Source organism: Chlorocebus sabaeus, chromosome 23, assembly GCF_047675955.1.
Source record: "Chlorocebus sabaeus isolate Y175 chromosome 23, mChlSab1.0.hap1, whole genome shotgun sequence".
Lineage (NCBI taxonomy): Eukaryota > Metazoa > Chordata > Mammalia > Primates > Cercopithecidae > Chlorocebus > Chlorocebus sabaeus.
In genome coordinates, this window is record NC_132926.1 from 22,420,029 (window position 1) to 22,438,560 (window position 18,532).

General features: G+C 45.8%; 1 protein-coding gene across 1 annotated transcript in view; it reads right to left on the reverse strand.

The window, feature by feature from the left end:
• Nucleotides 1-5,393: 5,393 nt before the first annotated feature.
• ADRA1B (adrenoceptor alpha 1B) overlaps nucleotides 5,394-18,532 on the reverse strand; it is a 57,068-nt gene continuing 43,929 nt past the window's right edge. Inside the window, exon 2 of the mRNA XM_008015187.3 lies at nucleotides 5,394-6,523. Coding sequence (XP_008013378.1) covers nucleotides 5,916-6,523 — 608 coding nt within the window. The 3' untranslated portion in view covers nucleotides 5,394-5,915. The remainder of the gene's footprint in view (nucleotides 6,524-18,532) is intronic.

Here is an 18,532-nt window from a genome sequence, read left to right on the forward strand (position 1 = left end):
CACCAGGGTTGCCGGGCAGTGAGTCCCAGATGACATTTGTCAGATGCCACTTCTTACAGGAAGCCCTCCCTGACCAGAACTGCTCCATCAATTTAGAGGTAGGACCCAATGCCATGTGCTTCCCACAGTACTCTGTTCTGCTACTATAGCATTTTCACAGTCATGGCAGGGTAATACACATTTCTTCATTCAAGAATATTTAGTGAGCACCTAAAATGTGTCAGGTACTACATGAAGTGCTGAGAAACAACAGTGAGCAAAACAGACAAATATCCCAACCCTCATGGAATATACACTTCTAGTGTGTGTGTGGGGAAACAGACAGTACACATGTAAATAAGTTTGAAAAATATGTCAGGCAGTGATAAGTACTATGGAGAAAAATAAAGCGGGAAAGGGCAATAGGGATTGCTGGACAGTATTGGTAATAGGGAAGTCACTTTTAAATTGGACGGTAGGAGAAATTGGATGATCACTGAGAAGGTGACATTTGAGCAAAGAGGGGAAGGAGGTCATGGAGGAGGCCACATGGAAAGGAGGGGCTCCAGGCAGAGGGGACAACAAGTGCAAAGTCCCTGAGCTGGGAGTTGTGAGGCTTCCCATGCCCCTATCATTTGAAGAGTTGCGAACAGGGATGGTAGGAAAGAAGATCAGAGAGGGAATAAGGGCAGGTCATACCTGTGTGCCCCCTCCTCACCCCAATGCCCACAGTTCAGTGAATTAGCTTGGACACTAAACCTCTGACTCCAGCCAAGTCAGCTGGATGTCAGCCACTCATTGCCCAAGGGAATGGCTGTCAAGGGGAAGCTAAAGAAAAAAGTGTCAAATTCTTGGCTCTTAACTTTCAAAAGGCAGGTCCAGGTATAAGCTGGCAAAACTGTGGAAGGATGCAAATTCTTCCAAATCCAACCAACCTTGGGGGGCAATCTCCTTGCAAGAACCTGGAGCACTTTACCATCACTGCCATCCCTCCAATGGGAGATGGAGCCTGACACTGGGGTCTCACCAAGTGAGAACAGTAGTGGACCACCTTCTATCTGTGATGCACTTGAATGGGATTGCTTGCTGACCTGCTGCCTCTCACCCAGGCTGAGTTCCCTGACCCTGGGTCTTGGTCTCCCTCCGTGTTGTGTTCACATGTCTAACACAGGGCCAGATTCCTCACTCTTGTATGTTCTCTTTGGCTTCTTCTGTATATTGAGGAAGCATATTTGTTAAGAAGTTTATAACCTGGGTTCCATATGTCCTTTGGGAGATTTAGCAGGGCAGGAATAATAGGTGAAGTTTGAGCCTCCTGTGTTCATTTTTCTTTAGCTTTTATTAGATTCTTAAAGGAAATGCTGATCCAGGAAAAGTTGAGAACTGCTGGAACAGAGGATATACAAGGTCCCCCATAGTTAATAAAAATAGTGCCTACTCTGTGCCAAGCTCTTTCATATTTTGTCTCATTTATTGTTCATCCCAACCTTGTGAAGTAGGTGCTAACCGCATCCCCAATTTACAGGCAAAGTGGTTGGCCTCAAGAGGGTAAGTGCTCGACTTGGGTAAGAGAGCTGGGCCTTGAATTCAGGTGCATGCTTGGGGCCACTGTCCTGGTCCCCTCCTCCACCTCTTCTGTCCCAGGATGTGCTAATCCTAACACATGTATACTTCCCTTACCCATTTTGGTTTTGTCACCTGGAATGTTCTATAACTTTATTAAATGTTTAAAGTTATTTTTAATTTTAGTTTGGACTGATTACCTTTTTGAGTAATGCGTCTTCATGGTGTAGGACAATTTTTTTTTTTTTTTTTGAGACAGTGAGATAACTCGCTCTGGGAGTTATCTCGGCTCACTGCAATCTCTGATTCCCAGGTTCAAGCGATTCTCCTGCCTTAGCCTCCTGAGTAGCTGGGATTACAGGTGCATGCACTACGCCTGGCTAATTTTTATGTTTTTAGTAGAGACAGGGTTTCACACGTTGGCCAGGCTATTCTCAAACTGCTGGCCTCAAATGATCCACCCACTTCAGACTCCTGAAGTGCTGGGATTACAGGTGTGAGCCACTGCGCCTGACCAACAAAATTCGTTTACTCTGTGATAAACTTACGTCTTTCTTCTTCAGGGTGGACCCTAAGTCCTAAAACCTGGAATCTGACCCAAAAAACCTGAATTGTTTTGTCTCTATATTCAGATTTTCCAAATTTCATATATCCAAGTAAATAATTGAAGAATGACTATCTCCGTTAATAGCTACTGTTCATGGGATGCTCACCGAGTGCCTGGCATGGTGTCAACTGTTTTAGCCTCATGATCTCATTTGATCCTCCTGATGTCCCTGTGAAGTAGTTAGTATTATTATCTCTATTTTATAGTTAAGGAAATGGAGGTTTAGACCCATGATGTAAGCTGCCCAATGTCACACAGCTACTACTGGCAGAGGTGGAAATTTGAGTCCAAGTCTGGAAAATTAGCTAGTATTCCACTTGCCAAGCCACTGGCCTCTTGAATGGGGTTGGCAGATTTATTCCTGTGCATCCTTCAATGGTGACAATGGCCCAGCAGTCTGGGTGGCTGGAGAGGAAAAAGTAGGGCTTTGCTGCCTGTTGGGAGATCAGAACAGAGAGGACCTGTCTGTCTGAGGGACTCTTGATGAACTCTGAGTCCTCCTGGATACAAGGAGGTGACTTGGAAAGGCCAGCAAAATGTAGACTCTGGCTAGGGGCGGATCTGGACCCTAGCACCCTCTGGGGCATGTAAGCCACTGCTTGGCCAGTCTTCCTTCTGGAAAGAAACAGGAGGCTGCTACTGCCTCTCTGTGCTGCCTGGGTGACCTCCAAACACCAGTAATGAATGAGATCATCAGAACTGAGCAGCTCAGGAAATGCCTTTAGTGCCTTGTGGCTTCAGATATCCAAGGTCCAAATTATAACTTGCATCTGCCCAGTGATTTGCATTTTGGTGTTTATACTTCAATGATCTCGTTGAATCCTTTGTGTGTCCTGGTGGGCTGTGATGATCCTGTCCATTTGCTAGACCAGAAGAGGCAAGATGAACTGCCCAAGGTCATGCAGAGCCAAGACTTGAACCTAGGCCCTATTGACTCCAAATCCCATTTACTTGCACTAGACCAGTGATTTTTAAACATCATTCTGTGGAACCCCAGGGTGAATGGGGCAGGCCAGAGCAAGGGTCTCAGGAAGAGGAGGAGGCTGAGGAGGCTCTGTCTTCTTCTCTCCACTCCACTATGAGCTGATCTTATACCATATTTCTGTGTAAGATTTGTTAGAAGATTTGTGTTCCTAACAAAATGTTTTCAGAACTGCCCCAAACGATTCCTTCTTCTCTGGAAATGGAGTTGGGGTTTTTCTTTTCCTAGGGCCCCCTTTTCTCTATTTGGGCAAGAAAAGGACTGCTCTCTGTTGGAGGATGTACTTAACTACAGGATGGTAGCACAGGGGAATGTAAAAGGTACTGGACAAAGAGGCAGAAGACCTGGGCTCTACAGCTTTGGTGTGACCCAGTAAAGTTATTTACCTCAGTCTCCCCATGTGTAAAATTGAGGGTGTTGGCCTAGATAATTACTAAAATACAGTTCAGAGCATATAAACCGAGGAGAGTGAGATCTTACACAGGGGTACAGCATCTAAAATTGAATGAAAATGTAATTTTTTTGGTATGTGCGTTTTTATGGAAAGAGAGTCTATAGCCTTCATCAAAGTCTTAAGGGGATTTGTGATACAGAATCTCTGGCTTCCTAGGATTTTTTGTTTATTTGTTTTTCCTGACGGAGTCTTGCTCTTGTCACCCAGGTTGGAGTGCAATGGTGCGATTTTGGCCCACTGCAACCTCCGCCTCCTGAGTTCAAGCAATTCTCCTGCCTCAGCCTCCCGAATAGCTGGGATTACAGGTGCCCACCATTACATCCAGCTAATTTTTTGTATTTTTAGTAGAATTGGAGTTTCACCATGTTGACCAGGCTGGTCTTGAACTTCTGACCTCAGGTGATCCACCTGTCTTGGCCTCCCAAAGTGCTGCGATTACAGGTGTGAGCCACTGCGCTCAGCCGATTTTCTTTTTCTTTTTCATTTTTTGACAGAACTGCTGGGCAATCTTGTTTCTCCTTTTGGGGGTATCAAGTTGTAAGAATGTCGTGAGAAAGGCATTTTCAATAAGGAAACTAGGGCAATATACAAAGATAAGCAGAACTAAAAGATGGAAGCTACAGGAAGGAGAAAGAGACTGTGAGTAACTTGACAATCTTGTTTGTGCCCCTGTATCCAGACATACCTGACACCCCTACACTTTTCAACTACATCAATCACTGGCTCTTTCCCCTTTAAGTATTTTCTCTCTCAATCACCTACAGAATGAATGGTCGATGTGCTAATATTATTGGAAGAGGTCCTTGCCATTTGCAAAATTATGAAACTCAACTTAGAAAAGCAAAGTAGAAAGAGAAAAAGGGATGGGATGTGGGAAGAGCGTTCCTCCTAGGCTTTTCTGAATCTCTGAAGAAAAATATTTCATATTTTACTCACTGTCCTTTATTCTGTTTTCAAACTGGGGGCTGTCAGAGGCAGCAAAGACCTTAGAATCAACCCCACCATTACACAGATGGGGAACCAAGATCCAGAGAGGGGATGTAACTCTGCTCTTCATACAATAAATCAGTAGTAGGACTGAGACTAGAACCCAGGTTATTGACTCCAAAGAATCCTCCACCTTTCTGTGTGACCTTCCTCAGTGCTTTTTTCCAGGCAGGGTCACAAGTCAGCAGAGCTTGGGAGGGTTCTTGTGCTCCTATGTGCTGCTGGGCCCCAAGGATCCATACCTTATCCAGAAATGTCTGCAGTTTGGATGTCTTTTCAAGTTCTGTGGGCACAGGCAAACAGTCAGTGGAGTGTTGGCCTGGGGATGCAAAGGGAAGGGGAAGGGAACCAGCCCCTCTCTCTGCCTGAGCTTTATCCTCTCTCAGGAAATAGGCCCATTTAGAGGACTGGCCCGGGAACCCCAGCTAGGGTTGGGGTTCTAGGGATTAGGACCAAGCCAGACATTGCTCAGTGTTGGTCACAGCAGGAAGGAGCCGCAGGAGGATTCAGATTCTGCTAAGGGTCAAAAGCGGGTAAGCAGGATTTATTAGGCAAGTCCAGGGAGTCACGTTCAGCCACAGGGCCAGATTGGTGCAGCCCCTTAGGTCAGTAACCGCAAAGGCATAAATGGGACCTAGGGGAGCCAGCACTAATTGTCCTCCGGACGCGGTGAGAGTGGCTCTTCTGGGGTGGAGACTGAAGGACAGGGGAAAGGAAAGCGAAGAAGGAGCCTAAGACCTAGGACGGGGTCAAATCCGAAGCGGAAGGAAGAGGAAACGCAAGGCTCGGCCTGCCGCTCGTCCACACACCACTCAAAGCCGCACAGGAGAAATGACCTTTAATGTCGACTTTGTTTCCAACCCCACCAAAGTGCCATCCTTCAGTGAAGTACAAGGAGGGGCTTGAGAGGTACGAAGTCACGACACACACAACGCCCCCGGCTGCCTCCTGGGCGCACACTCGCTCCGCCCCCACAGGGCGGCCCCACGCGCACACACATGCGGAACACACGCACACCGCACAGACACACTCACTTGCACCCACGGTTAAATACAAGTAGAGAGGGACTCGTTTATATATACACAGAGGGAGAGAGAGAGGTAAATCCCGGCGGCGTCGGGTCCCCCAGGCTCTCAGCATGCTCGGCCCGGCTCTCCGCGTGGTACCTGGCACCCATGCCCCTGCCAGAAAAGCAGCTGCCCCTCTCCCCGGCCCTCCCCCCCGGTTCCCCTTGGGGCGCGCGTCTACCAGGCGTGGACGCTCCCCTCCCCCCTCCGCCCCGCCCTCCCCTACCCCCCCACGATGTTTTCCTCCCCAGGGAAAGGAAGCTGCGCACGGGGGCCCTAAAACTGCCCGGGCGCCAGGGGCATGTTGCTTTTGAAGCCCGGCTGCCCGTTGGCCACGTCGGCCGCGGCCTCGCAGCCTCCGTTGCTGGCGCCACCGTCGGTCCCGGGGCTCTCGGGCTCGGCCAGGAGCTTGAAGGTGAAGAGCTGGCCCGAGTCGTGGCGGCCGTGGCGGCCGGGGGCCTCAGGCGCGGGCAGGCTTAGGAGGGCGCCGGGCGCCTTCCACTCGGGGAAGGCGCACAGCTCGACTGGCGGCGGCGCGCCGCGGCCCAGGTAGCCCGGGCTCGGCGAGGCCGAGGGCAGGGTCCGCTGGCTGCCGCTCAGGCAGCTGCCGCTGTCGTCCAGCGAGTCCTTGCGCGACTGCGAGCGCTCCAGCGAGCCGCCGCGCGTCCACGGCCGGTAGGTGTAGGCGCAGCCGCCCAGGCGTCGGCGGCGTCGGCGGCGTCGGCGGCCGCGGCACTGGCACCCGAGGATGCGCACGAAAGCGCGCTTGAACTCCTTGCTGGAGCATGGGTAGATGATGGGGTTGAGGCAGCTGTTGAAGTAGCCCAGCCAGAACACCACCTTGAACACGGCGTCGGGGGGCTTCAGGGTGGAGAACAAGGAGCCTGCAGTGGGGAGGGGGGTGGGCATGGGCAGAAAGACAGCAATTTGTGAGTAGTCAAGCTCTCGCCCCAATATGCTCCTCAACATTGTCAACCTGCAGCGTTTCTGCCGCCAGGCCTTTCCCCGAGCCAGTTCCTCGGCCGGAATACTTCCCTTTCCATTCAAAATGAATGAATCCTACATTCATTTTTAGGGCCAGCCTCAATAACTTCGCCTTTGTCCATGAAACCTTTCTTGATCTAGTTGAACAGCATCTAAGCTCCTATAATTTCTTCTGGTAGCACTTGGCACCTTCTATCAAAGTGGTAACAATAATCGCCCACAACTGCACATCGCTTTTGGGTCAGGCACTGTGCTAGGTGCTTTCGCGATATTAGTTTATCCTTCACAAAACGTCATGAAGTAGATGCCGACTTATTTCCGTGGAAAGTAGAAGGTGTATTAAAGACCTAAATGTGAAAGGTAAAGTTTTGAAGGTAAAAGAGGACAACATAAAAGACTATTTTTTTGATCTAGGGGTGGAGAAAAACAGTACTTCAAAAGGACGAATCATGAGGCAAGAATCTGGGAAGATATTTACAATGTCCAAAACAGTCAAGTGATTGATATTTAGAATATGCAAGGAACTCTTACAAATCAGCAAGAAAAAGTGTTCCCAGTAGAAACACTTTTTGGGCAATGGAAATTAGCAGGAAATTTACAAAATAGGAAACTCAAGGGCTAATGAACATATGAAAAGATAATCAAAATATTAGGCAGTCAAATAAAATAAAAACCGCAAAGAGGCTGAGTGCAGTGACTCATGCCTGTAATCCCAGCACTTTGGGAGACCAAGGCAGGAGGATCACTTGAGCCCAAGGGTTTGAGCTCTGCCTGGGCAGCACAGGGGGATCCCGTCTCTACAAAAGAATTAAGCATTAACCAGGCGTGTTGGTGCGTGCCTGTAGTCCTAGCTACTTGGGAGGCTGAGGCAGGAGGATTGCTTGAGCACAAGAGTTCAAGGCTGCAGTGAACTATGATCGTGGCACTGCGCTCCAGCCTGGGTGTCAGAGCAAGACCCTGTCTCTAAAAAAACAACAATGAAAATGAAAACCACAAAGGAACGTATCTGATAGGCTGGCAAAAATTAGGAAGCTGGATGCTTCCAAGTTCACACAGGGGTGTGGGGTGTGGGGACTCGAGGAGCTTTGTGCGTGGCTGGTGGGGGCACAGGCTGTACACACATCTGGAGATGACTCTGGTAGCACTTCGTCTAATTAACTATACATACATCTTGTGACCCAGCCATTTTGCTCCAGGTCACAGATCTCAGTGAATTTTCACACAAGTCCATAAGGGTTCATATATGAGGGGGTTCATGGCAATATTGTTTGTAGGGACAGAAGGTGGGAGACAACCTGGATGTCCCTCCCTGGGAAAAGTAGAATGGGGTAGATGCATTCTTAGATATTATGCAGCATTTAGAGGCCCGGGGTGACATGTCCACATGACCACATGGAAAGATCTGAAATACATAGTTCTTTGTGAAAAAAGTAGGAAATAGAATGAGGTTTATGACATAATACCATTTAAGTAGCTCACCAAACAACCACATGCATTTTGCAAAAACACACTCAAATTAACAAAAACATATTAAAGACAGAATGCCTAGGGGTGGAAGCAGAGGGAAATGGGAATGGGAATAAAAGGAAATAAATCAATATGATGAGACAAGCCTGGCATAGACTCATGATGATGAGATGTTACGAATAAGAAACATGATTAACTCACTCCTCTGAATTTGAGATCCCAAAACATTTTATGGCAATATTCAAAACAATTTCCATTTTAAATATAAGTCAGCTGAAACTTAGAGAGGTTAAATGACTTGCCCCAGGTCACACAGCATGCTTGTAATATATCTGGGATTTAAACTAAATTCTATTTGAATAGAAATGTGTCTTTTTTTTAAAAAAAAAAAAAAGAAGATGCAATTAATAATCTGTGTAAAGACAAGAAAATATAAAAATGCAAAAAGAAAAACTATTTTAAAAGCACATATAACTCTGCAGTGCCCAAATACCATATTTTAGTGTCTATACTTTCAGATTTTTCCTCTTGTATATACAAATTTAAATATCTTAAGAAAATGGAATACTTTCTAGAACATTTTGTACCTTCTAACCGTGTCTCTGTCCCTGTCACCTGGCTTGTGGCATATTTTGTATTCCTGACTTCTCAGACTGAGCTTCCCAAGGGTCTGGTCTGTGGGATCATCACTGAATTTATTTGTTAAAAGAAGAGTCAACACTCTTAGAGCATATCTGAATGGGAGGGATCTTAGCAACTGCCAAGTCCAACCAGTTTGCAAGTGGAGACACCAAGACCCAGAGAGTAGCTGAAAATCCCTGAGGTGGTTGGCACAGATGCCGCATGGATTCCCATCCTTGATTTTGGCTTGCTCTTGCATTTCCTCTCTGTAGCATTTCACTTTCTTGATTATTTGAGATTTGGCCTGTTTCAAACCTGAAATGATCAAGAAGAAGAAATATAGGAGCCTGACTCCTAATTCTCTGCGCAGTAACTCAGTGGTGGCTACTGGGCGGGCGGGGGGTGGCGGGGGCAGTGGCTGGGCTCCTGGTGCAGGACTAAGTCAGTCAGGAATTCAACTTAGAAAGAGGGTTATCCATACCTGGATGTAAGCGCCAAGTGTAAGTACTGACCTCTTTTCAGGTCAGGGGGAAATGTGGCAGTGGGATACTTTCTAGGTTTGGTCTAGGTGAGATAAGGGAGGGCACTATCTTGTGGCCTGTTTTGTGACAAGATTCACACCATTAGTCTGGGGTTTCACCATTGGAGCTACTCTTTTGGATTAAGACCGTGTACAGAAGGCCCCAGCTGAAATGCAACTATGGTATATGAACACCTAGTTATTCCCTGATGTGGGGAGTTGTCTCTGTCCACAGGGATGGGCTTATTTCTGTCACTGAGTCTGAAGAACAGAGGAAACTGGCCTTGACAAAATGGAACACTGGGGAATAAATTTTGGAGAGGGCCAGACATGGTGGTTCACATCTGTAATCCCAGCACTTTGGGAGGCCAAGGCAGGAGGATAGCTTGAGACCAGGGGTTCGAGACCATCCTGGCCAACATGGCAAAACCATGGACAGGATCTAGAGCAGGAAAGCATGTTTGTTGAGGACAAACTTGTAACTTCGTTTGGTGCCAACCCTGTTGAAGGTGGTTGTGAAATGGATTAATGAGGACGCAACCTGAGAAACTGGCTCTTTTAAAGGTGGCACGAATATCAATAATGCTAATAGCTAAGATTCATTATAGCCACCATTTATCTTGTGTGTGTGCTCTGCAGGTCTTGTGCTAACTCTTCACACCACTAGCTTATTTAATAATTATAACTGGAAGGTACCAGTGAGGAAGGTACTGTTGTTGGTCCCATTGTTTTGGATCAAGAGACCAGTATATGGTAGTCATAGTTATTTAAATCCTTATATGTTCATTCATGTGTTCATTCATTCATCCGTCCCGCAAACACTAAGCTCCTGCTAAGTGCTAGGCATGAGGACAAGCTGTGGGAATACAGAGATGAGTTTGGGGTGTGGTGTTGCACCATGGCAGCTAACAGGCCATTCAACAGAGCAAATGTAGCATTAGGAAGGGGGCATACATTTCACTTTCCCCCTATGTCCATGTGGCGTATGTTTTTTGGTTGTTCTTCACGTCCATCACACTGGAAGCACCTTGTCAGGGACAATGATGGGCTAGATTTTTGCCTTCGTTTTCTTACAAAGTACCCTCCAAGGACCATGGCCTTGAGAAGTGTTCAGCCAAAGGTGAGGGGGTGATGCCAACTTTTCTCATGGGCATTTACTGCCACATTTTGGATTTGGGCTCGTTACACTGTTCATTCATCTGAGAAGAAGCAGCCAAGGGCCATTCTTTGCCCTTGGCTCATTATGATTAGGCAGTGTGGTCAAGTGGCTGGAACCCAGAACTTGGGATGACACAGACCCGTACTGAAACCCCTCTTGAGTTATTAGCTGTTCAGCTTTAGAAGAGTTAATTAGCCATCTCAGCCTCAATTTTCCCATCTGTAAAATGGGAACAATATCTGTGTCATAGAGTTACTATGAATACATGAAAATATCCATGTGAAATCCTTGACACAGAGTCTGGCATCTTGAAAATAATAAGTAGTGACCATTTTCTAAATATGCTTTATATCCTGGCCCATTCTTCTCGAGGAACTCAGCTCTGATTAGCCCCACCCAACTCAGATGGACTTTTTTATTCTGCACCCCATAGAATTCATACAAGCAGATCGTATTTTGTTATTTTATTATTTGCTTTTTCATGTTAAGTCATCCCAGGGCTGGCTGAATCCTGGTTCGTCACCCAGATTGTAAATTCCTTCTGGGAAGGAGCTATATCTTCATTTCTTTTCTTTTCCCTTCCAGATTTGTATATTTTTTTTTATTTCAAAAGTAATCCATGCTGAATTTAAAAAATACATATCACAAAAAATCTTAAGTCTAGAGTAAAAATACTCCACTTAAGCAGAAGGGATCAGAGTTAACAGTTTTATTTAGAATCTTTCCAGGTTTTAAAAAATGGGGTCATACTGCACATTCCTTTCCCCAAATTGCTCTCTTTGCTTAGAGTATGTAAAAGATATTTCCCTGTCAAAGTACGTAGTGCTATTTCACTTCTCTCCCTGCCCCACAAGGGCTGCATCACATCCTACTGTCCGGATAGATGGTAGTTTTATTTAATGCCTTCTCTATAGGTGATTTCCAATTTTTGGCTATTATGGACTGCAGTGATGAAAAGCCACATGCATTCACTTTTTGCATGCACATTTGAGTGTTTCTGTGCAATAAATTCCACATGAGGAGTCAATGGGTCATTTCCACTTTTAAGCACTGTCAGCCAAATTGCCTTCTGAACTGGTTGTACTAATTTACCCACCTATCAACTGTGCCTGAGTCTGACATTTTCTCTACAACCTCCCAGCTCTGGGCTCTTTCAGCCTTTTTACTCCTCACTTGTTTGGTAGGTGAACACTGGTGTTGCCCTCTTGTTCCATTTGCATTTCATTTTATTTTGTCCTCCTGCAGAGGAGAGCACCCTGAACAAGTTCTCAGTGACTTCTGACAGGGAGTCCCCTTTTTTTATTGGAATGGGACTCCCTGGGATAGAATCCTGGCTCTGGCCATGTGACCTTGGGCCAGTTTCATACTGTTCCTAAGCCTTAGTTCCTCATCAGTAAGATGGGCTAGTAATAGTACTAACCTCTCTGATTGTTGTGAGGTTTAAGCAAGGTAAAAACATGTAGAGTCCTTATGAGCACTCTGGATCCCAGATGTCTGCCACCCAGTCAAGTCTGCATGAACAGTAATTAACTGAATAATAATTATTGTCCCTGTAAATCCCTGATTGGGCTGGAAATCTAATTTTAGGAAACATATTTGGGACCTATATTACTAACTCCATGTATTATTTTGGGTAAACTGCTTTCCAATTTTGTGCCTGTTTTCCTTCTTTAATTGAGTGGTGTGAGGTGGGTCTTTTTCAGTCTTAAAATTCAGAGTTCTGGCCGGGTGTGGTGGCTCACACCTGCAATCTGGCACTTTGGGAGGCCGAGGTGGGCAGATTACCTGAGGTCAGGAGTTTGAGACCAGCCTGGCCAATATGGTGAAACCCTGTCTTTACTAAAAATACGGAAATTAGCCGAAATGCTCCTGAACCCAGGAGGTGGAAGTTGCAGTGAGCTGAGATCGCTCCATTGCTCTACAGCCTGGGCTGTCTCAAAACAAAAACAAAAACAAAAACAATTCAGAGTCCTCATGAAGTCAGAGACCAAAGCCTTGCCATCCCTGCTGGGGCGTGCCTGCTTCCCTAGACTCTCACCACAGCGGGGCAGTGTGGGTCAGGGACTGGACCGCCAGGCTGCCATGGATTCCACAAAATTTTCGGCCCCCTCCTTCCTCCTCCTTCCTCCGCCAGCACAGTAGCTGCTGGGATTGGGGGGTCCCGTTTGCTGCACTGGCCTGCCCTGGTGGAAACCAAGAAGCTGTCGTTAAGTGACAAGATGCTGAGCCTGTTGGGCATGTAAGAGGATGTGTGTCAGGGATCTTTTCCCCTGGGCAGCCAAACAGACCTGTCATTGGAGAAGAGTGTGGTGGGTGAAGCTGCTGGGGGAGGGGAGTAAATACAACAGGAAGTGTGGGTTCCTGGAAGGCCCGGACACTCTGTGCTGGAAGTCAGGGCTGCGCTGGGCTCTTTAACAATGCCATTAACCCCCTGTGCATGTTCCCGAGCCTGGCCCTGAGCCTGCTTCTGCTTCTCTTGCTCATGGAATGTTCCCGATGCTCCTTGGCCTGCCTCTTAGAATCATGGCTTGCCAGGCCTGGGAAGCCTCCCTCCTTAATGGAGGGTCAGTGAGGGTGAGGGGAGTGACTCACTCAAGGTCACGCACCTGGTGAATGGCAGAGTGGCCACCAAGACCTGTTCAAGTTGCCATTCATTTGCTTCATTAAATATTTATTGAGGCAGTGGAGTTTAGTGGTTAAGGACCTGCTCAGCCATCACGGGTAGGTAGATCTGGGTTCAAACCCTAGCCCTGGCATTCTCAGCTGGGTAAACTTGGAGAAGATCCTTAAGTTCGGTGAGGCTTGGTTTCCTGGAAAATGGGGAGGGTAATAATTCTTTTCTGTACAGATGAGGTAAGCTCAGGCTTGGTAAGTACCTGGCACATTGAAAGCACTTAATAAGTATAGCTATGATGACTGCTTTGAGCGCTGCTACTATTACAACTGCCAGTGCTGCTGTTACCACCAGTACCACTGCTACCGAGATGAGGAAGGTGGTGAAGAGGATGAGGTCTTTGTGCTGTCTGGGCACTGAGACTTACCCTACTGCTCTTTCCAATACCAGCTGAGTCATGGGCTCCACATGGCTCCTGAACCTGCTAAAATTGTGGGCAACATTCCTATATTTTTCTTGGTGAGATTCTATAGCTGTCTTCGTGGTCTTAAAGGGATCAGTAACCCTCAAAGGGTTGAGACTCACTCATCCCAGGTCTAAAGCTTGCTAAGAATTCATCATTCTGCCACCTGGACCACCGTTTATTTAGCGCTTTCCTTTGCATCAATTAGCCTTTGGTATCTCAATTCTTTTGAGCTTTCTATCACTATTTTAAAACTTGCATCATTTGCTATAAATAAAACATCATGGTGGAGAAAATAAGATGAAAACAAAACCATGTTTGTACTCCTGGATAGCTCCAGACTGTGGTGTGAATGAGGCCTGGTCCCTCTTTCTCAGAAAGGGAGATTAGCAGTGGTTGAGAGGTGCTGAAGACATTTTGTCCCTAAACCGAGAGGCACTCCTCTCTGAGGAACCTAAAGGATTGAAAGAGAAGTGAACAGGGAACCACTTCGTCTCTGGAGAGCTCAGGCCCTGGCACACATAGTAAGTGCTGAACAGATATTTGCTCAGTGATGGCCTGACTGAATATGTGACTCACAGTGTCTTGTGCTATCTCTAGATGTCATTTCAATCTTGCACACCACCCAAATCCATAGTGAATTTCACCTGGTGTGTAGGTACAGCCCTGGGAAAGCACATGTGGGAGGCATATCTATTATTTTATTCTTTTTTTTTCCGGGGTGGGGTGGTGAGGGGAGGAGGGATAAATTGAGGAACAATGTTGCTGTGAGCCCACCCATGTCACTTGGGCTTTGAGTGCCCAAGGGCGATTTAGAGGGACTGAGAAGTGCAAGGATCAAAGACTCACATTGAGCAGGATATACACAGGGAAAAACATTTTTTGGCTGAACATGGCTCCAGCAGGTCATCCTTAAGGTGCCATTCAACAAATCTGAACAGTAAACAATGAACACTGGAGGTCTCAACCCTCTGTGAACCTCCGCTCATCAAAACCTCAGGGCATGTCTGTGGAATAGTGGCTACCATTTAACAAGCTCTGACTCTGTGCCAGGCAATGGGCTAAGTGCTTAACTGCTGTTGGGCCAGTTACTCCTTCAACAGCCACTGTTCCCAGGGCAGCCCCTCATGACTGTGTTCTAGAAGGAACCATTCATACTGTCATTTGCAACAACTCTTGATGACTGTGTCCAACCTGCATCACCGGCCTGGGGGCCACCATTCTTACACACGGGGGAACAGAAACTCAAATTTGATAGGTAAGTTGCCTAAGGCCACAGAGCTAGTAGGTAACAGAGTTAGAATTTAAATCCAGGCAGCTATAACGGGGCTTTTAAACACCACAATGCAGCTCACAGGAAAACAAAATATACATACTTATGTGTGTGGATATATATATATATTTGTTGTTGTTGTTTATTCACTGTCAAGTCTCAACATAATGCTCATGTATAGAAAGGTCTGGGAGGGTGTGCACTGGAATGTCAACTGTGCTTATCTTTGAGTGCAGGGGAATTATGGGTGAATTTTCCTTCTCTGTGCTTTTCGGTATTTTCCAAAATGTTCTCCATGAACACAAATTCCTTCTGTAACTGGGGAAAATCCAATGAATGTTATCTGAAAGCTAAAAGACAGGCCAGGTGCAATGACTCATGGCTGTAATCCCAGGACTTTGGAAGGCTGAAGCAGGAGGATTGCACGAGTCCAGGAGTTTGAGAACAACCCAGGCAACATAGATATCTCAAAAAGAAAAAAAAAAATAAGAAGAAAAATAAGAAATAAAAGCTAAAAACCAAACAAGCCAAAAAGGAAAAAAAAAAAAAAAATTAGCCAGGTGGCATGGCCCCCACACCTGTGGACCATTTACTGGGGAGGCTGAGGTGGGAGGATCGCTTGAGCTCGGGAGGTTGAGGCTGAAGTGAGCTATGATCACACCACTACATTCCAGCCTGGGCAACAGAGTGAGACCTTGTCTCGAAGGAAAAAAAAGAAAAAAAAAAAGCAAGAAAAAAAAGAAAAAGAAAAGCTGAAAAACAAGCCAAAAGATGCTGTGCGTATTGGGTCCTTGTTATGTGCCGCCAACTTTCTTAGATCCTACTTCATTTAATCCCGACAATAGCTCCCTGAGCAGTGTGGGCTTATCCCTACTGTACAGATGAAGACATGGGTAGACGGCAGCACCACTGTGAGGTCTCTCACAGGTGAGAGAATGAGAGGTTTAAAATGAAATCAGATGATTTGAGAGATTTGAAATGAAAATGAAATCAGATGATTTGAGAGGTTTGAAATGAAATCAGACAGATGGCAGCACCACTCAGACAGATGGCAGCACCAGTCTGAGGTCCCTGAGAAAGAGAGTTTTTAAATGAAATCTTTTGTTATTAAGCCCAGTAACCCCCTCGTTAGTTCCTGGTGTGCCTGTGGTCCCCTGTCCCTATCGCCTTATTGTAGCGCATAAGTGGAGGAATCTTTTTAGTCTTTACATATTCTTTTTTGTTTGAGACAGGGTCTTACTCTGTTGCCCAGGCTGGAGCAGAGTGGTGCGATCTTGGCTCACTGTAACTTCCACCTCCCAGATTCAAGTGATTCTCCTGCCTCAGCTTCCTGAGTAGTTGGGACTATAGGTGCATGCCACCACACCCGGCTACTTTTTGTATTTTTTGGTAGAGACAGGCTTTCATCATGTTGACCAGGCTGGTCTTGGACTCCTGACCTCAAGTGATCCACCCGCCTCGGCTTCCCAAAGCGCTGTCTTTACATATTCTTAAATCCATTGGCCTTCACTCAATATTGGCTGAAGAAATGAGGCAATGAGCGGGCTCAGAGACTGCAGCATGGTGTGGGGACCTAAAGCATCATTTATCTGGTCCACAAAATGCCAGCCATGGGCTGGATGGTTTCTAACATTCCTCCGGGCCCTGACGTTCTGGGACTCTGGGATTATAAATTTGATTTGATTTATTTCACAGTCAGTGTCAAACAAGCCAGTGACCTCAGGGGAGTCAGTGGGTGGAGAAACTGTTTCGATCCTCTTGTAAATGGAGTGGAACTCCTCTGCAGCACGGCTCTTATTAGGGGCACTTGGCTACACCGTCAGCCAAACCACATTTCCTCAGCCGAAACAATTTGGTCCAGTAAAAACTGGAAACATTTACAATAGTTGCTGCTTCTTTCAGCACCAGCTTTGTAAAAGGTTTCCTTGGATTTGGAAATTCCCTTCAAGGTTTTTCCAGTTTTATTTGCCACTTAACCCTGGAATGAGATCATAAACTTGTCCAATTAATACAATATCTTTGGGCCAATAGAGCCATGTTAAGTTTTAAAACAAATGCTGAAAACAATAAAAATCACCAGAGTCACCTTTTACAACGACTCCATTCCCAAACCAGTTATTAAGGTACCACATTTACAAACATTCTCTATTGTTAAATCTCCAACAGCCCTGCTACTATGTATTTCATTTTACAGATGAGGAAATTAAGGCTTAAGAGGTTAACAAGGTCATATGCGTAGTATGTGGTGGACTGTAATTAAAATCCAATTTTGAAGCGTGGGTTTTTACTTGTTTAATAATAAGGAAAAGGAGCATTTATTCATTTCCTTAAACACTAGGGAATTTCTCCCTTAACTGGGAACACTGAATTGTCAAAGCACTTTTTCTGAAACTAAAATGTGGCATTTATCCCTTTTGACCTTGGATTACAATTGCTTAGGTCTATATCTCATCTCCTCTGATTTGACTGTGAATGAATAGAAAAGAGAGTTCATGTCTGACTTGTTTCTCTGCCCAAGGCCTACCTAGCACAGTGCCTGACACATGAAAGACACTCAGCCAACAGGTGTTGCATGAATAATAGTGATAAAAATAATAAAACCAAAATACATTAGCCTCTGGCTATGCAAAATGAGGCTCATGGATAAGCAGCACCTGAGTGCTGGTTAGACATGCAGAATCTCCCATCCAGTGCATCAGAATTTTTTTTTTTTTTTTTTAGAGCTGGGGTCTTGCTATGTTGCCCAGGCCAGACTGGCCTTGATTGCTGGGTTCAAGCAATCCTCCTGCTTCAGCCTCCTGAGTAGTTGAAACTACAAGCAGGTGTCCTCATGTCCAGTTCAAAATCTACTTTTTAACAAGATCCTGAGGTGAGAAGTATTGCCTTAGCTCGCATTACAATTTTACTTTTAAGAAGTGTTTGTGTGTGTGTCTTGGGATTCATGGGTGAGCAAAGGCTGGGCTGAGAGCCACCTCACTATGGGATTGACTCTCTTGGCCCCGATCCTCCAGTGGCTCCTCTAGTTTATAGGATAAAGTTCAAACTGCTTAGATTAGAATACAAGACCTGTTCAATGTGGCTGCAACGGACTGATTCTCTGCAACAGCACCGACTTTTCTGGCCCCTTTCCTTTTATTCACACTGTCCACACTGGCCTGAGATGCCCTTTTCTCTCCATCCTTTCCAGGCCTGGTTCACATTCTTTCTTCTCATAACCACTTTCCTCTGAAGTGTGAAAGCAGAGGGAAGGAATAAACAGCCCAAGAAGACCTGCTAAGATCCAGATGACTTACACACCTGACCTATTAATATTTTCATCTTCACAATAACACGGGGGTGCCTCATGTAACGCCTTGGGTTCTGTAACTCCCAATTTACAAATGTGGAAATGGAAGCCGTGAGTGTATGGAACTCACCCAATATGACACAGATATTAAGTGGTAGAGTTATGATTGAAACACTAATCTTCCTGGCCTCAAATTAGTTTCCATAATACACAATATTATTTCTAAACTCTTAGAATACTTCTAGGGTGGGGAAGGCTGGAACTAGGTACTTAGGCTCTTTTGTAAGGTTTTTTACATTTTTAAACTTTTTATTAAACGAATATTATTTTGCTTCTACAAATGATGACTCCTAGAAGTAATGACATCTTCACATATATTTTATCTGGCTATTAAAATGCAAGTATCTAGAAGCCAGGGATTTTGTGCCACCTTTAACTTGACAGTACTGGTTAAGCAGATAATTCAGTGCCATGTAATTTCAGGGGCTCACAGGCCTGCTGAATCT